The sequence below is a fragment of the Xiphophorus couchianus genome, chromosome 8 (genome assembly GCF_001444195.1).
Source record: "Xiphophorus couchianus chromosome 8, X_couchianus-1.0, whole genome shotgun sequence".
Taxonomy (NCBI): domain Eukaryota; kingdom Metazoa; phylum Chordata; class Actinopteri; order Cyprinodontiformes; family Poeciliidae; genus Xiphophorus; species Xiphophorus couchianus.
The window spans coordinates 360183-382484 of record NC_040235.1 but is presented as its reverse complement, the minus strand read 5'-3'; the positions used below and the strand labels follow the sequence as shown (position 1 = coordinate 382484).

The 22302-nt window shown below is 41.5% G+C and overlaps 1 protein-coding gene across 3 annotated transcripts in view; it reads right to left on the bottom strand.

The window, feature by feature from the left end:
• The window catches only part of LOC114149953 (multiple epidermal growth factor-like domains protein 10), a 102535-nt gene that overhangs the window by 8547 nt on the left and 71686 nt on the right, over positions 1-22302 (bottom strand). Inside the window, exons 7-14 of one of the 3 annotated variants that reach the window (XM_028026075.1) lie at positions 17746-17958; positions 12007-12181; positions 9496-9616; positions 3815-3958; positions 3488-3541; positions 2340-2567; positions 1762-1877; positions 1573-1675 (exon numbers count right to left, since the gene is read on the bottom strand). In XM_028026075.1, coding sequence (XP_027881876.1) covers positions 1573-1675; positions 1762-1877; positions 2340-2567; positions 3488-3541; positions 3815-3958; positions 9496-9616; positions 12007-12181; positions 17746-17958 — 1154 coding nt within the window. The remainder of the gene's footprint in view (positions 1-1572; positions 1676-1761; positions 1878-2339; positions 2568-3487; positions 3542-3814; positions 3959-9495; positions 9617-12006; positions 12182-17745; positions 17959-22302) is intronic. The other 2 variants (XM_028026077.1, XM_028026076.1) reach the window with 2 other exon arrangements.

The window sequence follows — 22302 nt, the reverse complement described above, 5'->3', positions numbered from 1 at the left end:
ATGACGCTGCCCCTCCGCATTAGTATATATTTATTTTCCTTTTTTCCCAGTTCTGCGGAAAAACTGATAAATGAAACAAGGAAAATTGCAAGAATAAATGAAAAAAACTTAATGACAATGGACAATTTAGAAAGGATAAGTGAAAATGGAAAATTGGAAAAGGGTAAATGAAAAAGGGATAAATTGATAAATGAAAAAGGGATAAATGAAAGATAGATAAATAAAAAACAGATCAATTAAAAATTGATAAATGAAAAAGCGATAAATGAAAGATAGATAAATAAAAAACAGATCAATTAAAAATTGATAAATGAAAAAGGGATAAATTGATAAATAAAAGAGATAAATGAAAAATAGATAAATGAAAAGGAAATAATGGAAAAGAATAAATGAAAAAGGAAAATAGGGAAATGGAAAAAAGGGCAGGCAGAAATAAATTTGGGAATAAATAAATGTATAAATGATTAAATATAAATGGGAATAAAGATGCCAATTACTCATTTATTTATTTATTTTACACATTTATTTATTTTCCCTATTTATTTAATTTTGGCTGACATGGCTCTCCATAGTAAATGAACATGGGTGTTGCACAGAAAGAAAAATGGGTGCACTACAACAATAAGAAGGGCTAGAATTTTTATATGCCGAATTTAAAAAAGTGCTGTATACTGTAGATTAACAAAGGATTTTCTCATATTGCTAAACTTAGACATATACCGTACATAAATAATAACAAAACAGACATCTATCAGGCTGCTCAATAGTAAAATAAAAAGAACAAAACATGTTAAATACTTAGTCCCCTGAAAAGACGTGTGTTCATTTAAAGTCCTGTCAGTGAGGAGAAGACTTCTTTGCCACTTTGTGACCACGAAGTGGACAGAAACTGTTGTTGTTGTAGCTGGAATGAAGGACATTACAATGTCCTCCTCTCGGACATTGGAGGAATGATAAAACTTTGCTATATTTAGCAACTGTTCAGAGGAGCGAGAGCTGCCGTGAGCCTCTCCCACTTCCTAAGCACGGCAGTTAGTCTACACTGTTCAATTCAACACCATGGATTGAATTGAACAGTACAGTAGTCAGAGCAGAGGAAACCCATCCCACTGTGTATACACACTGCAAATAAATCATATATTTGCAAAACTGCATAATGTTACCAATAAACGCTCGCTTCAATCACGCTCAGCTCGCTATTCCAACTCCTGACTCGCCACCAGATGGGCTCTGTCTGAATGAGATGGTTTTATACCCAAACACATAACTGTAACAAAGTTGTACCAATAGGTACAATATTACAGAACTATCCTAAATTTAAACAAAAATATCACAATTATAGAGGGAACCCCAAGTTACTTTTTTAGACAATTTATCAGCACAAAATTTAGATTTAGGGGTTAGTTACACGTTAATGAACTGGAACTAATTTTAATCCAATAATAATTGACAATTAATTGTAAGTCAAATAATTTTTTGCAAACTGTAAGAAGATTTATAATTAAATTATGAAACACCACCAACATGTGACACTGAACAATCTGTTTAAACTGTCTGCACTCTGTAACTCACCCAGTTCATTGAAGTGGACCCCTTGTTTCCAGTTGCTAAGCCTGGTTGCAGTATGAGCACCAAGAGCCACATTCTCCATGTTAGGAAACAGATTGCTATCAGCCTATGTGTAACATAATAGTACAAAAAACAGATTGTTTAGGGATTTGTTTTCATCCCTCTGCACAGTATGCATATATGTGCTCTTACCTTTGCACATTGACCACTCTTGACATGAGGCAGACTGATGCATTGGGTAAGAGTATGGTAACTGGGGTTGGAAAAGTAGTTGCTGGGGTGGGCTTCATATGATGGAGTGTAAGTATCTGAAAGGTAAAATAGGACAATAAGTATTAGCAGAGCTTTCTGCATAATTCTTTTGAGTTGGCTTCAAAAGACATATTTTGACTGTCTGTAGAGTTATGAGGGCACAGTTTCATGGACAGAAATAGCACAGAAATGCTGGTCCAGGAGTAGTTTCTGCATTGAAAAAGCTATGGCATGTTGTGACTACTGCCACAGTTGTGACATGTCACAACATGTCACGCATCATGTATCATGTATCAACATGATAGGCATGTATCACATGTTGTATCAAAGCAACATGTTGTGATACAACATGTTGTGTAAGGGGTATGGTAACTGGAGTGATGGCATGTTGTATAACATCATGCCATTAGATGCCTGAAGTTTGTAGGTATCAAAAAGTAACTGAGCACTTATTAGACATATGTTTGATTATGGGGGACATACAATTACATTTTAATCAATATCCAACTTTAATTCACCTGCCATAGTATAATTAGATGTGACCCTGATAGCAGGAGTGTAGATTACAGCTGGCATGGTTGCCTCTTTACTCTTCTGTTTATTTCGGTAGATGATGAATAGGGGCAGGGCAAGAAGTACCAAAAACACTAGAACTATGATTCCTGCAATGACTCCTATCTGGTAGTTGTCTACATGTAAGGATGCGCTGGTCAAATTGTTGAAGTTTCCAAACAGCACTACACCACCTGCAAAGAGAAGAAGAAACAGTTTCATTCTATTTTTCAACCAAATAAGTCAGATGGAAACTGCAGCGTGAAGTGACCTAATTCCGATTTTTTGTTAAATCAGATTTTTTTGCCATGGCCATTCACACTTCCAAATAAATGAGACCTGTATGTGTTCTGAAGTGTGAAACGACCTGAAAGTGTCCCGTATGCACAGTAGAGGGCTCAATAGCGTCCGCGTTCTCAGTGTTCTGCCAACCACCGTAAAAAGAAGTGCTCAGTGTTTGCAGTAGTAAACATGGATGCTCATCATAGTTATTCGTCCTGCTTGTTCGCATCAGGACGCAAAATAGTGGCATTTGTCGAATATCAGTGACATTTAGGTCGGATGAATGAGACCTGGATGTAGGGCTGGACGATGTATCAAGTATACTCGATGTATCGCAATATTTTCAATTTACGATTGTTAAAATGGCTATTTTGCAACCATCGAGTATAAATTATCGTTCAAATAATAAACTTTCGCCGGCAAATTCACTGCGAGTATGGTTTATCCGACACCCTATGAATGCATCACTAGTCCCTCCCCAGTCCCAACCTGAAAAAAGAGACACCCCCGAGTGAAGGGATAAGCAGAGGGGGTGGGTGGGGATGTGTTCTGGATGAAAGAAGCACTGTGGTCAACTTATCTCCTTTGTCTCTAAGCTTCGAGTTATTTATTTATTTTTTGGGACTATGTTTATGGATTTTTAACTCTCTTAGTGAGTTTTTTTCTTCAAAACAACAACTAGTGATAAATCTACCAATTAATTTTTTCTGCCACTCGTCTGCAGCCTGTCTGTCCTGAGTAAGCAGCAAGATAGGTCATTAGACGCCATTAGTTTCTCTCGTTTCCTCAGCACTGCAGCCAGTCTCACACAGAAATGCGTTCAACACAATACCTTCACCAACAATCAGAGTAGAGGAGACCCATTCCACTCTGTCCACATTGCAACCTGGAGGGAGGCAAGGAGTGAAGTGTCTCATTCACATTTAAAAAGATCGCAGCAAAATGAGTTGCTCTAAAACGCCTCAGAACAGAGGTAAACCAGGGATCTGTGGAGCTACAATAACCAGGAATTCAGACCAAAGCATTGCAGGTCTACTTTATATTGACATTCACTTAAGGAAGGATTTCAAAACATGTTTTGGTTTTTTTTAAAACAAAAAAACTGTCCAGTGTTTTATGATGATCTTGTGGTGTTAAGAGATGCTAATTATGTCCTTACTTTTCTGACAGAAGATGCCCTCGTATCCAGGTGCACACTCACAGGTTCCTTTGTCTGGAGAACAGGAGGTCCCATTCTTACAATTACATGGCAGCGAACAGTTTGGCCCCCACCATCCTTCTGCACACACACTGTCACAGTGACCTGCCCACACAGTTACATTTCTGTTACTTCAGAGGACACATTTCAGATCAGTTAAGTTTATTTACTATGTGCAGATTCATCTCAAATGAAAAGGTGCTTTACAAATCAATCCAATCATCTAAACATATTTAAAAGGAACTAGAACTGCAAGTAGTTATTATTGGGTTTGGAATTTGCAGGAAAGCACTCACTCTTGAAAAGTATTGTTTTTACAAAGCATTTTGCCTATGGGTTTTGACACATATAAAGACAAAATATTTAAAACACAATCCATCATAAAATTTCCATTCCTTGACACCAAACCTGCCCATCACTTTATCATCTCTGTTTCCTTTACAAACATGTCCATTCAGATCAGATCTGAACACCACTCTTTCTTCCCTAGGAAGTTCAATGTTCAAGCATCAATGTCCTTCTAGAATTTCTCTCTCTTCTATATACATCACATCCAAGCATAACTGACAATATTAAATTAACTATTATCATTCATTTTTACCTTCAGACAAATCAGTCTATCTACTCTTTTCATCTCATTTCACATTACTGGCCAAGGGGCTCCTTTAGAAATACTACTCAATTTCTCTTCCTATCAACACCACAATAAAACAGCTTAAATCCTGCCCAAGTGTTAGGTGCAGGGTTTCCCTCAGTGTATTATAAGTCCGGTGGGCCACCAGTCTTTACCTGTGCCCCCACCAGGCTAAGCATTGCTTATTTATTTCAGTCTTTTTAAAATATTTACATTTTTTAAGACTTTATAATTGGTGTTCAGGTTTTAATCTGTCAATAATACAATCATCAAGTGATATTTTCAAATTTCCTGTCAACTTTAAACATTATTTAACTCAAAAACACGAGGGGCTGCTGGATGAATGATTGCCCAGGCGCCTGAAGCACCGAAATTAGCAAATTTTCTGGAGGAAACCTTGAGGAGCTCTTGGGAATCATCTCAGCCAGCTCTCTACCTTTTCCTGTCACTGTCCCTACATGTCTCCAGACAGAAGGAGAGTATGATAATGATGACTTTTGGCATCATTACCAATTAAAACAAGTGCAATAGAGAGATCCATGCACATGCAGAATTGCACTTTTCTAAATTTGTCTGTACGCCAAGTTTTAGAGTGAAAACTGCACACTCTTTTATGCATGAGGCCCCTGATCCTCAGCTACAAGAAGTTGGCTCTTGGGACATGGAATGTCACCTCTCTAGTGGGGAAGGAACCTGAGCTAGTGCATGAGGTTGAGAGGTTCCGGCTAATAGTTGGTCTCACCTCAACGTATGGCTCGGGCTGTGGAACCAGCCCCTTCAGAGGGGTTGGATACTCTTTCTCTCTGGAGTTACCCCCTGCTGAGAGGGGCCTGGCAGGAGTGGGCAAATTTGGGGTTCACCCCAGTGAATGTGAAGGTAGCCTTCCTCTGCTTATTGACTGGAGGGACAGGTTCTGACTGTTTGTGCTTACGTGACCAAACAATAGTTCAGATTACCCACCCTTTATGTAATCCTTAGAGGGGGTACTGGAGAATGTTCCTCCTGGGGACTCCTTTCTTCTGCTGGGGGACTTGAATGCTCACATGGACAATGACAGTGAGACCTTGAGGGGGGTGGTTGGGAGCAATATCCCTCTTGATCTGAACCTAAGTGGTTCGTCTGCAGAACCTAAGCTGAAAAAGGAGCCATGTGGGACACCAGAAGCCACTGATGGGTACCAGCAGTGCAAATAACATGCGGGTGGTTGCTGAGGCAAAAACTCAGGCATGGGAGGAGTTTGAAGAGGCCATAGAGAAAGATTTTTGCCCAGATTCACAGCGAAGCATTAGAGCACCAACATTGTTTATATTGGGGATGATGCGCTGCTGACCTCAATTCGGGATGTTGTGAGCCGGTGGGCAGAATACTTTGAAGACCTCCTCAATCCCACCAACATGCCTTCTATTTAGGAAGTGGAGCCTGGGGACTTTGAGTTGAGCTCACCAATCTCTGGTGTTGAGGTTGCCAAAGTGGCAAGGCCCTTTGGATGAGATTCGCCCAGAGTTTCTTAAAATTCTGAATGTTGAAGGGTTGTGTTGGTTGATGCTGCTCTGCAGTATTGCATGGACATTAGGGACAGTTCCCCTGGATTGGCAGAATGGAGTGGTTGTCTCCTTATTCAAAAAGGACCACCACCCCCTCCAACTACAGATGGGTAACTCTCTTAAGCCTCCATGGCAAGTTCTATTCAGGGGTTCTGGAAAGGAGGGTCCATCAGATAGTCAAACCTCAGCTTCAGGAAGAACAGTGTGAGGGTTTTTTTCAGTTGTGGAACACTGGACCAGCTCTACACACTCAGCAGGGACCTGGAGTTCGCCTAAGGTCTATATGTGTTTGTGAACTTGGAGAAGGCACTTGACCATGTTCCTCAGGGAGGTGCTCCTGGAGTCTGCAGTACTGAGCTCTTTGATACAAACTGTTAGTTCCCTGTATGACATGTGTCAGAGTCTGGTCCGCATTGCCAGGAGTAAGACAGGCTTGTTTCTGCTGAGAGTTGGACTCAACCAAGATTGCCCTTTGTCACTGATTCTGTTCATTAGTTTTATGGACAGAATTTCTAGGTGGAGACAAGGTGTTCAGGGGATCCATTTTGGTGGCCTTAGGATTGCATCTCTGCTTTTTGTGAATGATGTGGTCCTATTGGCTTCATCAGGTCATGATCTACAGCTTTCGCTGGAGCGATTCGCAGCCGAGTGTGAAGCATCTGGGATGAGGATCCGTTCCTCCAAATCCAAGGCCAAGGTCTTAAGCCGGAAAAGGGTAGACTGCCTTCTCCAGGTTGGGTAGGATGTCTTGCCCCAAGAGGAGGAGTTCTTGTTCAAGCGGGATCTTGTTCATGACTGAGGAAAAATTTTGAGGGAGATTGATAGGCAAATTGACGCAGTGTCTGCAGTCAATTTGCTCTGTCGTGGTTAAGAGAGAGCTGAGTCAAAAAGCAAAGCTCTCAATTTACCAGTTGATCTATGTTCCTACCTTCATCATGAGCTTTGGATCAAAGAACGAGGTCGTGGAAACAAGTGGCCAAAATTAGTTTACTCCATAGGGTGTCTGGGTTCACCTTTAGAGAGCCGGTGAGAAGCTCAGTCATCCTGGAGGGCCTCAGATAGAGCTCTTTCATGTCAAGTAGAGCTAGTTGAGGTGGCTCATGCACCTGGTTAGGATGCCTCCCTGGTGAGGTGTTCCGGGCACATCCCATTTGGGAGGAGATCCAGGGGAAGAACCAGGATACTCTGGAGGGACTATGTTTCTCTGCTTGCCTGGGAACACCGTGGGATTCCCCTGGAGGAGCTAGCCCAAGTGGCTGGAGAGAGGGAAGTCTGGGTCTCCTTATTTAGGCTGCTACCCCCACGACCCAACTCTAGATAAGCAAAAGAAATTGATGGATATATGGACGTTTGCTGGGATCCAGAAAAAAGTAAGCCATTGTGCACATCACTGAAATGGGAATCATTGTGTCATCTAACCACTGACTTTTAATTCCTTGCCATTCCATTGTCAAGAAAACTGGAATGGGGTTTGAGATCTATCCAGGTACACGCAGAAAAAGGTGCATAAAGGCTTAGGAGAAATAAAGCAATCTTGTGTTTTGATTCATATTCTATTATGTTGAACATGTATTAGTACAATTGGTAATATGTATATGTGAATAAGTAATCACTGAATGATTCTGAAATGTATGAATAATGATCTGTAATGATAACAACAAATGATTATGGTTGATGAGTTATAATCTGAAAGAGATGTAAGTTTTAATGAATATAGAGCTGAGATGATTTAAATGATTTCAATACTAAGTTGAATATGGTTGATAATGTTAACAAGACAGAGAGGGCAGTTATAGAAAAGAAGGAAGTTGGAACAATACAGTCAGCAGGATGGGTGAGGCCCGGCTGACAGGAAAATGTCGCAAGTAGGCAAAAGGAGGAACTTTTTGCTGGACTCAGTAAACAGGATGGGGGCCGGTACTTTCCACCGGAGAGGCAGCAGATGTTCAGGAAGTCACATAGACCAAACCCTCCACACACAAAGGCAGGAAGTTATGTAAACCAACACACACACATGGGGGCCAAATGTATAAAAGAGCACTGAAACAAGGAGGTGTTCGTTCTTTGTCCACGGCGCTGAAGGAGTCGAAACGGGGAAGCAAAGGAAACAGCAACGGACCGCACCCTGGAACCACGGGAGACTTGAGACTCAGCGCCGCCAAGAAGGGACAAGTTCCGGACGCCCGAGCCCAGGTTCCTGATTCGGCCGTCGGTCTTACCTCAACCTAAATACATTACAACAGACTTGGAGAAAAGACAAAGTTCCCGGAGGGATAAAGAGCTGGGTTTCTAAAAGATTTAACCCGTTCTACTTTGCTACTATTCTAAGGAAGATTTTTTCCACATAAGGACAAAGATTCCGACCAAGGTCTCTGGATGTTCCTGCTGCTAAAGATCCATCAGCAACTGGGTGTGAGTTGAACTTCCCCTTAAAAAATCCATCTTAGAACATGCGACATAAGTTAGGGAAAGGAGACAGCATGGTATGGTTATACATGTAGATCTTATTATACTGCTCTCATATTATATACAATTGATTATTGATTTGTATGTCACATATCCCTGCTTAAGCTTGCTTAATAAATTCATACTCTAAAATTCTAATGAGGTTGGTGGACATTGGAATTAATTGAGTCGTTTAATCATTTTTCAGTTCTTTTAATAAATGTAAAACTAATGTACATGGTTCCAGTAAAGAGGTGGCTTCATAATTTCCTTTGGTGAGTGTAAATAATGACCCTGGGACTTACATCTGAGTCACTAAACGTAATCTAGCCAGTTCCAAGAGCGAGTTATAATTTAGAAAGTGAGCTACCGTTAACAGAAGTGGTTATTGGAATTAAGCAGCTGCGAGGGCTACTCAGCTGATTGTTTCTTAACTGTAAAGGGTCATAACTTCTGGATCGGAGGTAGTTAGAGCTAGACGAATCGCTTTCGCCACCAGTTTAAATAGATTATCTCTCATAGAGCACTTTTAGGGTAATACCCAAGTCTCAGAGATTTTCCGGACCTGTTAGACGGAGAACTGGTCAGTAGTCAGCCCAAAGGAGTTGTGATGAAGAGGGCGGGGCTGGCTATTGTGTAATAACAGACACCATTTTTAAATATGCTAATTTTCTCTCCATTCAAATTGTCACAGTTACCTGAAAAATAAGCTTTCCCATGAATATAAAATGAGAATGTTTAAATATTACAAACTTCACTTGCAAAGATTGGTCCTGCAATATATTTACTAATTAAGTGATTGAGCTGCTATCCAAAACATATGGCGTGTTGAATGTGCTGTGATCCAACACACTTATCAGTCAATGGGCAAAGGCAGGGTACACATTGAACAGCTTGGCAATCCATCGCAGAGCAACACAGAAATAAACACACCATGCATGTATTCACTCGTCACTGTTCCATAAGCCTTTGTTTCTTTTTTATCTTTACCATCATCTCTTCTGTCTCTTTCTCCTCACCTGGTGTACAGGAACAGGATCCGTCAACAGGGGAGCAATGCACTCCATTCTTACATTTGCAGGTTGCAGAACAGTTTACTCCATATGCCCCAGCTGGGCATGGGACTGCACACTTGGAACCCTGGAGAATCGGATGGATAAACAGAGGCTCTGAGTGCAAAAACTCTCAATACCTATTTTACTTAGTTACTTTTAACAGATAATTTAGTCAGGGTTTGACTGTTCAATGCAGCCAGTGCTTTCTCCAACTACAACAGTTGGTTGCTGTTGCTCTTTATGAGTGCTCACACACTGCTGTGGGATGGCATCCATTATGCTTCAAGCTGGCAAATTGCATCTTTATATGTCTGGATAGATTTAGCCTCTAATGATGACAAACTTTATTTTTTAAATTCATTTAATTTCAGTTTAATTATAAACTGTCACAACAAATATCACAAATCACTTTACAAAGAAGTCACTTCCATTCAATCACACCTACTGTATATTCCTATTGATTATCAATTGCTATGGCGGCGCACAGAGGTGCAGCGGCTTCTTGAGTTCCCCAGATTATGCCCTATTTTAACATCTATGAGGCTGCTTTGAGTAAGAGTTTAGTGACAACTTTACGGCTGAAATATAGCTCGGCCGAACTGATGGCCATTGGAGACAGTTCGGCTGTTAATATATCACCATGGCTGAAATCCACACTTGGGAGTCAGAGGCTCCTCAGATCAACGGACTGACACAGCAGGGTGCAAGGAGCAAGAAAATATTATGCCCGAAAACCAAAGAGGGGGAAGGGGGCAGGTGCGTTGGTTCAGCTGGAGGCTAGGAAGCCACCTGTTCCGACTCTGTTTCTGGTCAATGTCCGCTCACTGGATAACAAAGTGTATTTGTTACATCTGAGGCTGAGAGTTTCTGCAGAGATGAAGAACAGTGCCGTTCTTTGCCTAAAGGAAACCTGACTTAACAGCAACATTCCAGACTCAGCCTTCCAGCTCAACGACCTTCAGTTATTCCAAGCAGGCCGCGACCAATGGTCGGGAAAAACACAGGGGGAAGACTCTGTATGTACGCGAATGAAGGTTGGTGTATGAACTGTGGACTGATTAAAATCTGCTGCTCTGAGGCGATAGAACTTATGACAGTGAAATGCTGGCTGTACTATCTGCCTCAGGAGTTTACTGCGGTGTTCATCACCATTGTTTACATCTCACCGGGTGCTAATGGCAACGAAGCATGTAGCATGCAGCAACGAGCTACATGACACCATTAGCTCACTGCAGGGAAAACACTCAGAGGTGTTTTACGTGGTTGCGGTAGACTTTACCCACGTGAAACTGATGGACACTGTGCCCAGATTTTACTGACACGACACCTTTCCTACATGGGGAGACAACACTCTGCACTGTGTGTAATCTAACATTAATGATGTGTACAGAGCTCTTCCTCGACCCCATCTTGGCCCCTCCGACCACATCTCCATCCTACTGGTTCCAGCATATCATCTGCTGATGAGACAGATAAAGCCAACGAAGAAGACAGTCACTGTGTGGCCCAGGGATGCAGCTTATGTGTACCAGGACTGTTTTCAGTACACAGACTGGCAGGTCTTCAGAGAGGTGGCTACTTATGAAAGAGAGGTGGACCTCGAGGAATACACCTCCTCTGTTCTTGGCTTCACCTCCAAGTGTGCTGATGATGTCACCACCACCAGGATAGTCACCCGTAACCCAAACCAGAAACCCTGGCTGAATGCTAAGGAGGGAGCTCTGCTGAAAGCTAGGGACGCTGATTCAGGACAGGCGAGGCATCAACACTCCGAAAAGCGAGAGAAGAACTGTAAATGAATATGCTTTAGGAGTATACAGTGAACCCTCGTTTTTCGAGGGGTTGCGTTCCGAAAAGAACCCGTGATAGGCAAACTCCATGAAGTAGTTACCTTTATTTTTTACAATTATTATACAGCATAATTAAATACTCTACACTGAAACCAAAGAACAAAACCTGTTTTCAGGCCCAAGCATTTTTTAAACAAATAGAACGCTTTCTTACAAATAACTACAGTAAAATGATCATTTTAATCATCAATACGAAGTACAGTAGGACAAACTGTGACTTGCGTATTTCACTGTGCCTCTAACTGTGACACTGCGGCCTGACTCCGTTCTCTAGTGTCTTTTTCCAAGCTGTGTTATGCATATTTAAATACTGTAACGTTATTGGCACACAGGTAGAGAAGAAACGTGGAGACTGTTTAGCCAATCAGGTCGCAGAATACAATGCACTGTGGGAACTGCACAAAAAAATCCGCGAAGCAGCGAGACCGTGAAAGGTGAACCGCGTTATAGTGAGGGTTCACTGTATTTGAAATTTTCAACAGACTATTGCGTAATCTATTTTTTAAAATCTCTTAGTATCATATGTCTTAACTGTAAAGTTCGCTTGTATGTATCTGTGTCTACACATACATATAATTCAGGATGCACTTAAATTAATACATGTGCATGCAACAAATTAATTTACCATAAAGCCAGGAGCACAGATACATTCTCCAGTCACACTGTGGCAGTCAGCTCCATTCTGGCACTGGCACAAGTCACTGCAAGATTTGCCATAAAATCCTGGTGTGCACGTCTCATTGCAAAAGAGTCCTGACCAACCAGCCTGACATGTGCACTCCCCTGACACTGGGTGACATCTAGTGAAAAAGAAAACATGACATAATCACAAAAATTTACTTTACTATGTCAGAGTACTACATTGAACTGCTTTGCACAGTTTTATCACAGAAAAAATGGTTAATGGTACAGTTAAGTCCCATATTTTCTATACTCCTAACAAGTTTAAAGTAATCTTTTAATCTTAGTAACATGTCTTTCCTGAATAGAAGTCAATGGCCTACACACTAAGTTCTTAAAATATAGAAAAACAAATTTTATACAGTGTAATTTCATCACTTAACACAGGGTGTTATCACTTCAAAGTTCTCCCACTTCTTTTAATATAAAACCTAATTTCCAGAAAAGTTTGTTTTCTAAACTGACAAAACCAAAATTTGTAAGCTTTACAAATTGACATAGTTGACAGGCAGTCTATGTCAATTACATAATTAATAATTATCAACGTATCCCTCCTTGCCAATGAATGATGAGGTAGGTACCATCCTCCCTGCTACCCTGAAAGTATTAACTGCATATGTGAGTGGTTTGATAATGCTTCATGTTTCTTACTAACTCGGGGTGGACTTTAAAATTCTTAGCAAATTTAGAATTCAGTACCAGCAATGTTCAAAAAATGGAAGAGAGGCCTTACATAAGTCTTCTATTTACTGACACTTTTAAATCTGGGGAAAAATATTGACCAGGGTAAGTTTTAAAGTAATCTGTATATCTTGTTGATGGGGATTCTCTGCTTGTTTTTTATTTAATACATAGACTTTGACTAATCTAGAATGTTTGTTAAATAAATTGTAATTTTTAATTGCTTAGTGGGCAGAATATTCTAACTTTTCTCTTTTCAAAAGATATTAGTTGTTTAAATTAAATAAAACGTCTTTGGACATTGTTGAGATGCTTATCAAGGACATGCACACTCAGTTTGTTACACACAGAAAAGCGACGTATGGACAAAAACGTCTGCTTGGCGGCAGAGTTGGACACACACAGCTGACAAAGACACAGCTTTACATAAAACACGGAAATGGATCCACGCTCTTCAAAGCTCCCATTTTAGTCCTCGAAGGCAACGCTTTTTTACTTATACTTTATACTTATACTTCATCTGAGGTTCAGATCGCGATCAACCTTTACCTAATATCTACGTTGTCTTATGATGGCCAGCTCTCACCGCTTTTAGCGTTTCTTGAGCTGACCCAGATTGGCTAGCGCGTTATTTGTCGAGGGCAGTACTCCTCGGGGACACAACTGACAAAACCCAGCCTGTACCTTCGCCGCGTCCGACGCAAGGGGGAGACAGCCAATTCTCACTGCGTGCCAATCGACCAAAACACTTTTTTTGTTATTTTTGTTTGTTTTTATACTGCTCCTATGAATAATAAAAGACTTTGACCAACCAACGGAAAGCAGTACGAACACGACTAACAAATCAGACAACTCAATATGAGTTGTCTGATATATGGAATTTAGACAGCCCAAAGAAACAGTACAAGGGTGTATGTTTAAGGAAAAAGTTTCCTTACCTGGTTATTGGGGCCCAACGCCCTTGTACTGTCCCAGCAGGCTGTTGCCTTAAACGGCCCGTCCAATCTCTGCTCGCGTCTCAACACGGAACCATCCTCTGCTACCAATTGTTGTGATTTAAAGTCGACGAACCAAAAACGTGTGAGCACATAAACAGGAAATCAGCCACACAGAATAATCAGAGTTTACTTTTTTTATTCTTTTTTAGCCCTAGAAAAGAGTTTACCCTCTGTGATGGCCAAATCCATGGCCACACTCTGATGTCGGTAACTCTTTTTATGCACAGTTTATTTTTCATACAAACACAACAACACTTTAGTTTCAATAAAAACATTTATTAGTTGATTTGAATGCATTTGTTCTATTTGTTAGCGCGCACATTTAGTTAACATATGTATTTATATCAACTTAAAATTAATTTTGTTTGCTTAAGATTAATTCTGTTTGTTTTCCCACCGGTACTTACCTGCCTTGGAGTTACCAGACAAAGGATGGGGGCCAGGGCTCAGCAGGCTTAAATGCTGATTGGACTGCACAACTAGTTCCTGCTGGCAGGGGGAATTTGTAGTTTCTTTCTTTAGATAAGTTTTGTATTTAAGTAAATATTAGTATTTAAAGTTTAATATTTTTGATTTTCAGTTTTGGGTCTTAAGTTGAGCCAAACTTAGCTGTACTGTTATTTGTTTTGTGTTATTTGTAATTGTATTCTGTTTAGTTACCCCTATTGTGTCTTAATTGGTCTGATCAGCCAGTATATAAACCCCTGTGTGTCATTTCTTTGTTAGGTCAGTTATGTTTGTTTGTGCAGCCAGTTTGTTTACATTTTTTGCCTGAGTTCAGTTTTGTTTCTTTGACCTCTTTTATGAGCTCAGTTTATTTTTTGTTAGTTATAATCTTTGGGTTAAAATAAAAAACCCTATTTTTCTAATATGTCCTGTGACTCCTCCTGTTTTTAACTCGGTCCATCACACCCTCACAGGCTAATTTGTTGTGAAGTGAATATAACCGAAATTATACAGCATCTGATCAAAAACGGAAGAATCATGGCTTATATCTAAAAACACGCCCAGTGGTTGCCTGATGTCGTACGTCAGCTAAGTCATGCCCATTGATCACCCGATGTGTTACGTCAGCTTAAGTTTCTATTTCTACAAAGGCCTTTGTGTAAAAGTGAAGAATTCCATGTGTGTAACAAACTGTGTGTGCGTGTCCTTGATAAGCGTCTCAACAACATCCAGCATATAACTGGCCAGTCAATTTAAGACTTTTCTACGCCATTCCTGTCTTTGCTTTCTATTACATATTCCTAAAAAAAAATCATTTTTTCTTCTTTCTTTTAAGTGATAGACAACTTAAGGACTTTAAGACAGCTGACCTGCAGTGTGCAAATACAAGTAGAGAAGGGGAAGATAGAAGGGTTTTGCCATTTTAAAACAGCATTTTTTTAAAAACTACAGCATACCTTTATGTACAACAAGCTGTAACAAGCCCATATATATTTCTTACTCCACCATTTAAATATTTTGTGTATAACTGTGCATTACTTTTCTTGTTCACTGTGGTTTTCAGCAAACCACACAGCTTGAATCTTGTTCTCGACAATATGTTGTTACTAGCCATGCCAGTAACAATTTTATCAAGACATTCCTCTTTTCCTTTTGATTCTTGGACCAACTGTGATACTAAGAAATAAAATCTAAGATAATTTCACTTTGTTGAAACTGCTACAATCTTCATTTAATGAAATACATTAAGGTTTGAAATCAAATCACTATGGACCTTACCAAGCTCCGCCCACAACCAACCCACATGACCGCAAGTCTCACAAACAAAGCCTGCGGCGTGTTGTTTCTATGTAAACATGACTCGATTAGTGCATCATTTCTACCTGATTTTCACAATATATCGCTACTACAATGGACAGAGGAACTAACAAGTTCATGTCATCATCTGGGAGGAGGTTACTGGTTTCTCAGTCACAAGCTGGTTGCAAACCTGAGGCCAGCAGGTGTCAGTCAGTTATGGTAGATCTGAAATTTGGTTTGATGACCTCAATATGAGAAGCTACAGACTGATAGGAGGAACCAAAGAGCTCTGTAAAGGTAAAGGCAAATCTTATGAAGTTGGGATATAATTAATTTAATTTCACATAATTACCATGGTAGAAGCCATTTGTTTGTTAAAATTTTATGAAATATCCATTTCCATCCATCCATTTTCTGTTCACCCTTGTCCCTAATGGGGTCGGGAGGGTTGCTGGTGCCTATCTCCAGCTACGTTCCGGGCGAGAGGCGGGGTACACCCCGGACAGGTCGCCAGTCTGTCGCAGGGCAACACAGAGACATACAGGACAAACAACCATGCACACACACACTCACACCTAGGGAGAATTTAGAGAAACCAATTGACCTGACAGTCACGTTTTTGGACCGTGGGAGGAAGCCGGAGTACCCGGAGAGAACCCACGCATGCACAGGGAGAACATGCAAACTCCATGCAGAAAGACCCCGGCCGGGAATCGAACCCAGGACCTTCTTGCTGCAAGGCAACAGTGCTACCAACTGCGCCACTGTGCAGTTTTATATTTTATGAAATATATTTGTTCTATTTGATGTTTGTTGTGAATGACGTAAACTCACAAAGGAACGAGGTAATTAGTCCAACGTTTAGAAACTACAGCGGCTGTAATGCGCCACAGCAAAAGGAAACAAAGATAAAATAACCCGAACAGGTCATCAACTCAAAACCACTCGTACCTTTTTACTCTCTCTTTGTAGTTTGTTACCATGGCAATTCCTTGCAAGACGAGCAAAGATTACGTTAAAAACATAACATTCAGTCCGTTACGATATCAAGTTTCTAGGCTCGATATTTATTTCTCGATTTTTTATTTTTTTTTATTCATTTATTTTTTTCTGCAGCGCTAGTGGCTCGTATTTTTTTCCACAGTAGGCAGACAGGAAGGAGGGTGAGGAAGACATGCGGCAAAGGTTGTCGGGACCGGGAGTCGAACCCGCGACGTCCACGTCGAGGACTAAGGCCTCCAAACGTGGGGCGTGCTAACCCCCTGCGCCACCACAGCATGCCCTTATTTCTCGATTATTAATCAGCGCTTCCCTGAACACAGCGATGGTTGATTGACTAGCTGTACTTGGTGCTAGAGTGGCTAACACGAGTAACAGTTTAGTCCAAAGCCTTTTCTGCTAAAATAAAATCTTTAGTGTATGTCAGATACAGTACACATTGCATATTGATCTGTTTAGCTAATGTAAGACTGTGTAGCAGACAGGCTTCAAGGTGTAGAAGTTGTATCAGTTCTGCCATTATGCTGTACTTAACTAACGGGAAGCTAAGTGTGTTTGTGAGACGGCCACGCACGTGACCACTTAGAATGGGCATCAGCCAATGAAAAGGGGCCCCTGTGGTAAGGTCCATTGTCCAGTTTATTAAAAAGCAAAAAATTTTAAGCTTACAGAAATGTAATTTTTCTTGGAATTAACTTGTGTGGTAAATCCAAGTGTGTGTGTTGGAGTAGAACTTTAAGCTACATAAAGGAGAAATTGTGGCAAACAAAATTAAAACAGTGATAGTCAATATTAGACTGCTGTCATAAGAATTAAAAAAGCCAGTCTACTTAATTTTTCGAATTAAGCAGACTGAACTTAAAAAACTAATCTCCTGGTACTTCTTTGGAAGATTGTCTTCAAAGTTGGAACACATGCATTTACAGGAAGTTTTTGGGGGGGGGGGTTTGCTTCCCAGTATAATAGATCAAGCTTTATCTTAAGTAACACTTGCAGAACATTTGTAAGTTCAGAAGAAATCCTGACCCATCAACTAACAGCCACCTGTGCTTGTGTGACTCCCTTACATATTACAGCCACACTAGTTAAGTACTAGACCTGGAAACTTGCTTTTCCCCCTAAATATTAAAACTCTACATTGATTCATGCACATATAAAGTACTAGTGAGTATTCAGGAAAATAGAAAACCAATCATTTAAATGTGTTTCTTCTTGCACAATAAAGTTTGTTAAAGTCAGTTAAATCAATTGCAGCATACCTTAGAGTTCTTGGGGGATGACATGGACAATTCTTTTTGCATCTTAAACCATAACGGTCTTCAGGGCACAAGCGGATATCACATTTTTCTCCTGTGTAGCCCGCATCACACAGGCACGTTCCGTTGATATGAACGCACTTACTGTTGTTTATACAGTGACAGGTCTTTGCACAGCCAGCACCAAAAGTACCAACTGGACACTCATCCTGGCACCTGTTATCAGTAAGACAGAAATATGCATGGTCATAGATTTGGCAAAGCAGTGTGATGGTATGAAAAGTGTCAATAAAAATACATTTAGAAATTCAGTACAAAAGTTCTGAGTATAGGTCCCCAACCTTGTGAAGGAATCTGGTTCTTTCAGTCTTATTGAAAAAAACTAATCTCATCTCTGCTATGCAAAGGCCGCTCACCTTTACACTTCAGGAGATCTGAAGGAGGGAAACTCAGCACGTTCCAAGAAGGGCTGGGCTTCATATATCATTCGCAATAATACAGGTAAAAAAAAAAAAAAAAACTTGCACAGGAAAATAAATTTTATCGTGACATGCTTATTTCATGGCATAAATACATCATCCCACCACACGTGCAGTGATATTGAAGTTGTCACTGCATGTGATAACAGATAACTGCATGTGGTTTACACTCTGCATTAAACTGAATTTGACAGAATTAGCTGACATCTGGGGTGCTGTGGTGGCACAGGGGCAAAGCACAACCCATATATTGAGGTCTTGGTGCCGGTGGTCACGGGTTTGATTCCCGGCTTCGATTCCTGGCCTGGCAACATTTGCCGCATGTCTTCCCCCTCTTTTCTGTCGAACTACTTTCAAATAAAGGCCACTAGAGCCAACAAAACCTTTAAAAAAAAAGAATTAGTTGATATCTGCGCCTCTCTCCTCTCCACATGGAAAGAACAAACCGATCAGCCACAGCGCAAAACTTTCTGAAACACTGACGTCTTCCCAAAAAATAAATAAGTAACTCAAATCTTTGCACAAAGTTCAGGGCCACTGAGCAGTCTGAAACAGGAGAAATGTCTCCTGGTTGTTTTGTCCGCACCCGGTTGACTGAAGGTGCAAGGATACAATGCTTCACAGAAACGTAGAGAAGAAACTACCTACTTGCAGCCAGTTACACCTGCTAACTCGTAAAGAATTAAATAAGTCAGTGGAAGTGAGGGTTTAATGTGCTAATTGCTCTGTGACCCGAATCAGATATTCCTTTAGAAAACCTATGAAACAAACTTCGCACACGTCAACATAAACTCGTCAGCCACAATAGCCGCTTTAGACAAACAGGTCAAAGATCCTTCAACCATTCTCTCAGGCAGCGTGTCCACTCAGAGAAACTATTGAAGATTATTGGATCATTAGTACTGCCTCATCTGGTATGACATGATTGAAACTTCATTCAAAACTGTCGATAACCACACATGAGATGTATCAAACCCGACAGGAAGTCCTCGCCAATCCGTTGCCACCAAACAGAAAGCGAAAATAACTCCCTCCTAGAAGGCCAGGTTTCAGCCAAGCTTTTAAGACATGCTGCTGGACTCTTACTGAATTGGACATAAGGCTATCTGGAAGATTTGCAAAATTCTCCCCCCCTCGTGGATGGGTGAGGGAAAGGCACGATGGCGATAAGGTGGTGATACTAAGCAGCCCTGAGCATTGAGGGCCTTACAAGGCTGCTTGCAGCTCTAATTGGACTTGCAATGCCAGACCTAGGGTAATTTGCAGTCATGTCCACCCAGGAGATGAAGAAGTGAACTCTCTATTGCCAAATTGGCTGCTGAATGAAAACCTTGTCTCCTCAGAACTTACTGCTTCTGTGATGGTTGAAATTTGGTTATTTCAGAGGCTGGTGAGTCTGATTTGGCTGAAGCTGGATTGAAATTTGGTTATTTCAGAGGCTGGCTAGTCTGATTTGGCTGAAGCAGTGGTCAAATTCAACCAGCAGGGGGAGTCTAGCGCTTGCGCTAGCTATAGTGAAGAGCACCGGAACTTTCTCCTTAGTTAATAATAACTGTTGGAGCAGAAGCACCGTGTCCAGCTCTTTTATTAAAATACTCCCCTTCTTCAGGTATGAGTATATATATATATATATATATATATATATATATATATATATACAGGCCTGTATATTGTAAATGAGTTTATTAACTTTCAAAAAGCTGTGAGTTTTTTTGGCACTCCTAATGTTAAATTCTGTTGTTAGCTCCGTTGTTAGCGCTGTTGCTAACATACTGCTGTTTCAACGTTGATATCTCTGAATGTTTGTAAGCTAAATCGAGTTAATAATAACCGTTGGAGCAGAAGCACCAGCTCTTATTAAAATACTCCCCTTCTTCAGGGCATTTACACTTCCTCTCTAGCAGCTGCACTAGGAGGTTGTTTTCCAATCTCTTTTAACCTTTCCTTCTGCTAAAAGGATAATTATGTGCTAAAAAAAATTATTCAGCATTCTCAAGCAGATAAAAGACTGTTCTGATTCTTCCTAGTGTCTCCAGCTATGCTTCATTTTTGAGAACACAGCATTTAAAGAAGGCACAATGGATGTTGTCTTTGAGAACTGGTTAAACAAGGGTTACTAAGGATCTATACATTACTAATCACTTTGACTCCTTCATGCAACCTCAAACACAGTTTAGTGTCCCTTCTAGTCACTTTTTCAGATACTTGCAAGTTCATAATTTTGTCAGATAGCACTTACCCCACATTGAAACCCTACTTGAGCTGAATAGCTTCTATGAGCTTATAAAAAGCCCCCTACCTCTAAAAAGTTATTTTCTCATTTTGTCAAGTTTTTCAAGTTTGACCCCATCTTCAGTCCTCCCCTGTAGTCTGGAGGGCTACTACAGTTCTGCCATCTCTGTAGTTCTCTACATTTCTGCCCTTCTCAGTGTTCTATTTTACTATTAATCCTCTCTGAAAACTGTCATGTGTGAGTGAGACACAGAGGAGCAGACAGAAGTCGTGCCTGAATTCAGGGTCTGCATCCTTCGAAGAACCTGATCTACTAGGACAGGTCCTTCAAAGGCCACAAATAAATGACAATCTGTGAATTCAGACAGGTCTATTCTTCAGTTAGCTGTCTAGCCTTCACCTTAGTGTAACTCATATTGCCTAGCAACTGTGACAGTGTGAAGCACAGCTGACGAGGGGAGCTGGCTGTTAATGCAGCAGGAGCAATATTGTAATTAGGTGATGTATTGGTTAACCAAGCAGACATTTGAGACTTACAGAGCTACATTCTTGCTTAAAAACATTGTAAAAAAGCATGTTGTGTCACTCAAGTGTAATGTAGCAAAAATAATTAGCTGCTCTTCACTGTCATTGCTGCTTTTCTTTTTGTGTGTGTCTGTTAAACTATATTTAAACAAGGTCAGCACAAACAAGTAAGGCAATTACAACAGTGCAACTCTGTAGAGGGCATAGTAGAGGCAGATTCCGAAATAGAAATACAAAGTAATATTGATAAGGAAAAAAACAATTAATAATAATGAAACAACAACTAAAATAGCAACAAGGGGATTCATATGTTAGTGTTGTCCAGTCAAGTTACCAGTTGCTACCGGCGTTGAGCCCTGGCGTCTGCTCAGTCGTGCTGCCTGGTTGTTTGTCGACTATTTTTGACTTATTTCTCATTAAAACCTTAATTTCTCACGTTACCTGGGTCTGCTGCGTTTTTCCTCACCACATCCACCGCACCAATTCATGACAGAAGGACCCGACCAGAAAGTACGCACCTTTTTTTTTCTCTCTCTCATCATGGACCCAGGGATATTGAGAAGAACAATAAAGGACTATGTCGAGGAGGTGGCAAGGCCATACTCCGCCCGTCACCGCCTGAACATTTCCACACGTTTGGTGATTATGCTGGACTCCTGGATCCCACGACTTCTGCACCTGGGTCTGGCGGAGTTGCAGCAGGAGGCAGAGGGGGAGCGCCTGACGGCAATCGCCGTGCTGACGGGTAACCCTCTGCCTCCCCAGCTGCACAGTCTCTCCGCCAGCCCAGCTCCAGCATCTCCGGGACCAGCACTTCCAGCCGGCGCACTCGAGCCCGATGCAGCCGGCGTTCCTGCCGGCGCACCCGAGTCCGATGCAGCTGGCGTTCCTGCCGGCGCACCCGAGACCGAGACCCTGTGCGTTCCTCCCGAGACCACGACTCTGTGCGTCCCTCCCGAGTCCCCGACTCTCGGCGCTCCACCTGAGACCCTGCCTCTGGGTGCTCATCGTCGCCAACTGTGGGCGGCCCCCGGGACTCCTAGTCGCCACCTCCAGCGCCACGGACGGCCGCCGGACCGCCTCTGTGGTTCCCGCCTCCAGCGCCGCGGACGACCGCCGGACCACCTCCGTGGTTCCCGCCTCCTTTGCCTCCGCCCACCCTGTGGGTAGTTTTTTGTTTGTTTTGGACTCTTGGCCCTTCCTGTGCCTCCGCCCACTCCGTTGGGTCGTTTTTTGTTGTTTTTGACTCTGGCCCCCCATCCAGCGCCCCTCCGCCCACCCTTGTTGTGTTTTTTTTTTTTTTTTTGGGCGTCTGGTAGCCGCC